The sequence below is a fragment of the Oncorhynchus nerka genome, unplaced genomic scaffold, assembly GCF_034236695.1.
Source record: "Oncorhynchus nerka isolate Pitt River unplaced genomic scaffold, Oner_Uvic_2.0 unplaced_scaffold_6963, whole genome shotgun sequence".
In the NCBI taxonomy this organism is placed as follows: domain Eukaryota; kingdom Metazoa; phylum Chordata; class Actinopteri; order Salmoniformes; family Salmonidae; genus Oncorhynchus; species Oncorhynchus nerka.
Window position 1 is genome coordinate 367 of NW_027034351.1, and position 7,488 is coordinate 7,854.

At 45.8% G+C, this 7,488-nt stretch overlaps 1 protein-coding gene across 1 annotated transcript; it reads left to right on the forward strand.

Annotated features, from left to right (window-relative positions):
• Positions 1-394: 394 nt before the first annotated feature.
• On the forward strand, positions 395-5,578 carry LOC135566151 (mitogen-activated protein kinase-binding protein 1-like; the record flags this gene model as incomplete). Its single annotated transcript, XM_065014002.1, has 4 exons — positions 395-506; positions 656-840; positions 3,390-3,550; positions 5,389-5,578. Coding segments are annotated over 4 exons (648 nt in total), but the record flags the coding sequence as incomplete, so codon positions are not given.
• Positions 5,579-7,488: the final 1,910 nt, after the last annotated feature.

The window sequence follows — 7,488 nt, forward strand, 5'->3', positions numbered from 1 at the left end:
GGTTAAGGTATGGCTATGGCTTCAGCCTGGAGGATAGTACTGGGGTTAAGGTATGGCTGGGCTTCAGCCTGGAGGATAGTACTGGGGTTAAGGTATGGCTGGGCTTCTTGGGAGGGGGCAGGGAATCCCAGAGTCTGTACTTTTATGTCCTGTCATTTTATCTGTCTGCTAAGTTGTTGAAGGGTGTCCAGACTGACTGAGTAATGATAGTCCAAATGTTCTTCACAACAACAACAACAACAACATCCTGCAATCTGTTATCAGTTCTGACCGCAGTCTGGTCAAAGGCCGTCAACTAGAGGCCACAGAAATCCCTGTGTTATTTAAAATAACCCGAGCTCTGTGAAACTGCCATGATTTTGTAAACCCTCTTGTCCTGTGTGTGTTTTTGTAGAAGGGGACGGTGATAGCGTCCAACAAGGTGTCTAGCAGAGTTCTGTCCGTCTCCTTCTCTGGAAGACAACAGCTACTTGGATCACGGCAGGAAACCGACATGTCAAGTTCTGGTACCTCGACGCCTCTAAAGAGAGACGGGTCAGGACGTTGTTATTATTATGAAGTATTTTACATGCCATATTGTTTATCCTCCATCCGTGTATACAGAGCGTCTACGTAATGGGTTGATTCTGGATGTTTACTATGGCTCCTCCCCCAGGTGAACAGCACGGTGCCTCTGATTGGCCGATCAGGATTGCTAGGGGAACAGAGGAACAGCATGTTCTGTGGTCTGTCGTGGTGGGCGGGGCAACATGGCCAGCAGCACCTATTGCATCACTTCCTCTGGCCTGCTGTGTCAGTTCCAACAGCAGGAGGATGCTTGACGCCTGGGTGGACCTCAAGGTCAGTATGTCCCGAACTGATCCCTGACCCTAACTGACCCCTGAACCTAACTGACCCCTGAACCTCTCTCTGTCCCTATTTTGAATATCTGAAAATTCTCGCAACGCCAACAGGTTAAAAAATAAATAAAAACTAACAGCCGATGTTAACTTGTTTTGGGGGGGGGGGGGGGGGGCAGTCAATTAAATTAAAAAACATTGCAACAGTATTTCTGATTTGTCTTCTCAACTCACCCCCACATACTTTTAACATGGGGGGGCTATGATGACAGTCTGTTATGTCTCTTATCTCACCACCACTAATGAGATGGGTGTTGCTTGATATGTTTCAAAGTCAGGAGGCCTGGTCCCTGCTGTCACATCCAACCTGGATGGACATTTGGTTTTAATGCAGACGAGACCACTGAATCCAGCTTCACACAGATCAGAGCTGGAGAAGGGTACCATGAGTTTTATAGTGCTTTGAAGACAACTAGGAAACTCTGGAAAAATACACGAGGTCAAATCATGACGTCGGTGATCTTCAGGGCAGAAAGTCGGAGCTCTAGAAAGATGCCTGAGTTCCCAGGTTGGATCCAGGTTGGATGATTGTTCAAATAGATTTTTCCTGGTCGTAGCTCATTCCAGCCTGTTTCCAGTTGTTTTGAACGCGGTATTAATGCTCGAGGAGACTGCAGGGTGTTCCTCTTTTGATCTAGGAACCTAAACTCCTCCCTAGTGACCCGTGAATGCGTTTGTCTGCAGCTCAATCAGCTATTTGATTTCACTTGCGGGCAGGTCGACTGAGCCAGGATCACAGTCCAACGTGATTTGGGAAGCAGGTCCCGAGTGCTCTGTCGAGCGTTGGAGGTGAACAGTCATCACTGGTGTCAGACACTTTCTGATGCTGTTTTCTGTTAGAGCAGCCGAGGGAAGGTGGCATGGTTCGCTTTTTAAAAAAAATACTAAATTATTTCCTCTCAATCCACCTGATTCGGTCACACATCTGTAGAATGTTTTTGTATTTGTCCTGCATGCTTGGTAAGGACAACAGCTCCTCTTAATGCGAAAACATATTTTCAACACTCGATAACCACCAAGCCTTCGGTGTGAAATGAAAACATATTTTCAACACTCGATAACCACCAAGCCTTCGGTGTGAAATGGAACATCGTCATGTCCCAATCCACGTAGTTTTGAAAGACGTGCGTGAGAGCAGTAGATGTGATTTGATGTAGTTTACGATCCAAGTTACCTGCTGCAGTTCTGTGCTCCGCTCTCTTCCTCGCCAGTTGCTCTGTGTATCATCACATTGCGTCCGTGTGACAGAGGGAGACCCATTCATAACTAGTGTAGCGCATTTAAATGCGTTTTCAGACCCTTTACTCAGTACTTTGTTGAAGCACCTTTGGCAGCGGTGACAGCCTTGAGTCTTCTTGGGTATGATGCCACAAGCTTGGCACACCTGTATTTGGGGAGTTTCTCCAATTCTTCTCTGCAGATCCTCTCAAGATCTGTCAGGTTGGATGGGGAGCGTGCGCTGCGCAGATATTTTCGGATCTCTGGAGAGATGTTGGATCGGGTTCAAGTCTGGGCTCTGGCTGGGCCACTCAAGGACATTCAGAGACTCTGTCCCGAAGCCACTCCTGCGTTGTCTTGGCTTTGTGTTTAGGATCGTTGTCCTGTTGGATGGTAAACCTTCGCCCCAGTCTGAGAACCTTTCCCTCGATCCTGACTACGTAGTCTCCCAGTCCCTGCCACTGAAAAACATCCCCACAACATGATGCTGCCACCACCATGCTTCACCGTAGGGATGGTATTGGTCAGGTGATGAGCGTTGCCTGGTTTCCTCCAGATGTGACACTTGGCATTCAGAGAATATTACGGACAATTCCTTCAAACTCTTCTCTTGGAGCTCTATGGACAATTCCTTCGACCTCATAGCTTGGTTTTAGCTCTGACATGCACTGTCAACCGTGGGACCTTATATAGACAGGTGTGTGCCTTTCCAAATCATGTCCAATCAATTGAATTTACCACAGGTGGACTCCAATCAAGTTGAAGAAACATCTCAAGGATGATCAATGGAAACAGGATGCACCTGAGCTCAATTTGGAGTCTCATAGCAAAGGGTCTGAATACTTATGTAAATAAGGTATTTCTGTAATTAAAAATTTAATTAAAAAAAAAGAAATAAGCAAAAAATGTCTTAACCTGTTTTTGCTTTGTTATTATTGGATATTGTGTGTAGATGAGGGGAAACAATAATGTCATCCATTTTAGAATAAGGCCGTAATGTAACAAAATGTGGGAAAAGGGGTGGGGTCTGAATACATTCTGAATGGACTGTATGTGTGTGGTGTGCTTTTTCCCAGGATTTGGAGACTCCCATGACCCCATTTTCATATCAGGTGACCCCACATGGGTTTGCAACCCCTATTTTTGGGAACCGCTGGTCTTGACCATCTTCTCTTTCTCTGTCTCTCTCTGTCTCTCTCTCTGTCTCTCTCTCTGTCTCTCTCTCTGTCTGTCTCTCTGTCTCTGTCTGTCTCTCTGTCTGTCTCTCTCCAGACCACCTCTGCTCGCTGTCTGTCGGTGAACGAAGTGTTTATCTTCTGTGGCTGTGCAGATGGTACCGTCCGCCTCTTCAGCCCCCAGAACCTTCATTACATCACCACCCTGCACCGGCCACACTGCCTGGGAGTGGACGTCACACAGGGCCTTCAGCCAGGGTGAAGTATTGTCTGATTGGTCATTTGCTTGCAGGACATTACATGCATGTTTTTTTTATTTTTTTTAAATGATGCGTCACACAGAAAGAGGGACCGACGGAGGTTAACAGAGATGCTCAAGTGACACACGTTACAGATGAAACACAGACAGGAAGAGACATTAGTCCCAGTGATACTCCTCATTACAGATCAGACAGGAAGAGACATTAGTCCCAGTGATACTCCTCATTACAGATCAGACAGGAAGAGACATTAGTCCCAGTGATACTCCTCATTACAGATCAGACAGGAAGAGACATTAGTCCCAGTGATACTCCTCATTACAGATCAGACAGGAAGAGACATTAGTCCCAGTGATACTCCTCATTACAGACCAGACAGGAAGAGACATTAGTCCCAGTGATACTCCTCATTACAGATCAGACAGGAAGAGACATTAGTCCCAGTGATACTCCTCATTACAGATCAGACAGGAAGAGACATTAGTCCCAGTGATACTCCTCATTACAGACCAGACAGGAAGAGACATTAGTCCCAGTGATACTCCTCATTACAGATCAGACAGGAAGAGACATTAGTCCCAGTGATACTCCTCATTACAGATCAGACAGGAAGAGACATTAGTCCCAGTGATACTCCTCATTAAAGATGAAACCCAGACATGAGTTGACGATCGGGTGAATCCGGAAACTGAAGCTCTGCACTCTATAGTCGTATGACCAGTGGATGCTTCAGTGCCTGGAGTCCGTTAAGAATGAAAAGCACTGCATGGTCAATCCAACGTCCGCATCGACCGTGAAGAATTTACGGCGATTCGGCCTCTGCAGAAGTCCGGACATTCATACTTTTTTGCGCAGGGCAGTTGTCAAGGAAGGGCAGTTGTCAAGGAAGGGCAGTTGTCAAGGAAGGGCAGTTGTCAAGGAAGGGCAGTTGTCAAGGAAGGGCAGTTGTCAAGGAAGTGAGTTCGTGTTTATACAGGACCTCCCCGCCCTCCACCTACCATCAACCAATCATGTCGCTGCGGAGCTATATGGAGCCCTCGGCCTTGTCAAAACGTTTGCGAGGCTCCGAGCGATGAGGTACAGAGCTCAATTTGACATCGGCATGAGCCCGGAGGCTCCAAAATTGAGTGACACCTTCCTCATTACAGATGTAGCCTCTCTACTGTATGTAGCCTCTCTACTGTATGTAGCCTCTCTACTGTATGTAGCCTCTCTACTGTATGTAGCCTCTCTACTGTATGTAGCCTCTCTACTGTATATAGCCTCTCTACTGTATATAGCCTCTCTACTGTATATAGCCTCTCTACTGTATATAGCCTCTCTACTGTATGTAGCCTCTCTACTGTATATAACCTCTCTACTGTATATAGCCTCTCTACTGTATGTAGCCTCTCTACTGTATGTAGCCTCTCTACTGTATGTAGCCTCTCTACTGTATGTAGCCTCTACTGTATGTAGCCTCTCTACTGTATGTAGCCTCTCTACTGTATGTAGCCTCTCTACTGTATGTAGCCTCTCTACTGTATGTAGCCTCTCTACTGTATATCGCGCCTCTACTGTATATAGCCTCTCTACTGTATATAGCCTCTCTACTGTATGTAGCCTCTCTACTGTATGTAGCCTCTCTACTGTATATCGCGCATCTACTGTATGAAACCGTATGGTTTCTCCGACCACATTTTTTCGGATCAAGCCTACATTGGCTCTTAGAACAGCCGTCCCGGTGTCTGGACACCGGAGAAGCATGATGCTGTTGGTCTGCTTTTTTAGATTGTATCAGAATAATGAATAGTTTGTTTTTGTTTTCTCTCCCTGATTTCTCCTGACTCCTTACAGGCATCTTTTTGTTGCCGACCCCAAGGCAGAATACCCAGACACCCTAGCCTTGACCTTTGACCCTGTAACCCGTCACCTGACCTGTGTGTACAACGATCACAGCGTGTACGTCTGGGACGTCCGTGACATCAAGAATGTAGGGAAGGTCTACTCTGCCCTCTACCACAGCGGCTGTGTCTGGAGTCTAGAGGTGTGTGTGTGTGTGTGTGTGTGTGTATTGTCTTTGTTGTTGATACTCAGGCATTTATCAGCTTCAATACAGGTGTTTTCTGTATCATATGGATGGAGACAATTATAGCCTCTCTACTGTATATAGCCTCTCTACTGTATATAGCCTCTACTGTATATAGCCTCTCTACTGTATATAACCTCTCTACTGTATATAGCCTCTCTACTGTATGTAGCCTCTCTACTGTATATAGCCTCTACTGTATATAGCCTCTCTACTGTATATAGCCTCTACTGTATATAACCTCTCTACTGTATATAGCCTCTACTGTATATAGCCTCTACTGTATGTAGCCTCTACTGTATGTAGCCTCTACTGTATATAGCCCCTCTACTGTATATAGCCCCTCTACTGTATATAGCCCCTCTACTGTATATAGTCCCTCTACTGTATGTAGCCTCTACTGTATGTAGCCTCTACTGTATGTAGCTTCTCTGCTGTATGTAGCCTGTCTACTGTATATAGCCTGTCTACTGTATATAGCCTGTCTACTGTATATAGCCTGTCTACTGTAGATACTGTATAGAGCCCCTCTACTGTATAGAGCCCCTCTACTGTATAGAGCCCCTCTACTGTATCGAGCCCCTCTACTGTATCGAGCCCCTCTACTGTATCGAGCCCCTCTACTGTATCTAGCCCCTCTACTGTATCTAGCCCCTCTACTGTATCTAGCCCCTCTACTCTATCTAGCCCCTCTACTGTATCTAGCCCCTCTACTGTATCTAGCCTCTCTACTGTATATAGCCCTCTACTGTATATAGCCCCCTGCTGTATATAGCCCCTCTACTGTGTATAGCCCTCTGCTGTATATAGCGCCTCTTACTGTCTATAGCCCTCTACTGTCTATAGCCCTCTACTGTCTGTAGCCCCTCTACTGTATCTAGCCTCTCTACTGTCTATAGCCCCTCTACTGTATAGCCCTATGGCCTCTCTGTATATAGCCGCCCTCTACTGTATATAGCCCCTCTACTGTATATAGCCCTCTACTGTATATAGTATCTACTATTTAATATGGCCCTCTCTAATTGTATGGAGCCTCTCTGATGTGCGGACCTCTCTGTTAATGCGGACCTCTCTGTTAATGCGGACCTCTCTCTGTTAATCTGGACCTCTCTGCTGTGCGAGACCTCTCTATGATGGACCTCTATATTAATATGGCCTCTGCTGTTAATATGGCCCTCTGCTGTATATAGCCCCTCTGCTGTGTATCCTGGCCTCTCTGCTGTTATGGGGCCCTCTACTGTATATATTTCTGCTGTATCTAGCCTCTCTACTGTATCTAGCCTCTACTGTATATAGCCCCTCTACTGTATATAGTCTGTCTTTTTACTGTTGTTTTTCTTTACTTACCTATTGTTCACCTAATACATTTTTTTGCAGTATGGTGGTGGTTAGAGGCTCTAAGTAAGAAATTCACTCTAAGGTCTACCTACACCTGTTGTATTCGGCATTTCACTGTGAGGTCTACTACACCCGTTGTATTCAGCATTTCACTGTGAGGTCTACTACACCTGTTGTATTCAGCATTTCACTGTGAGGTCTACTACACCTGTTGTATTCAGCATTTCACTGTGAGGTCTACTACACCTGTTGTATTCAGCATTTCACTGTGAGGTCTACTACACCTGTTGTATTCAGCATTTCACTGTGAGGTCTACTACACCTGTTGTATTCAGCATTTCACTGTGAGGTCTACTACACCCGTTGTATTCAGCATTTCACTGTGAGGTCTACTACACCTGTTGTATTCAGCATTTCACTGTGAGGTCTACTACACCTGTTGTATTCAGCATTTCACTGTGAGGTCTACTACACCTGTTGTATTCAGCATTTCACTGTGAGGTCTACTACACCTGTTGTATTCAGCATTT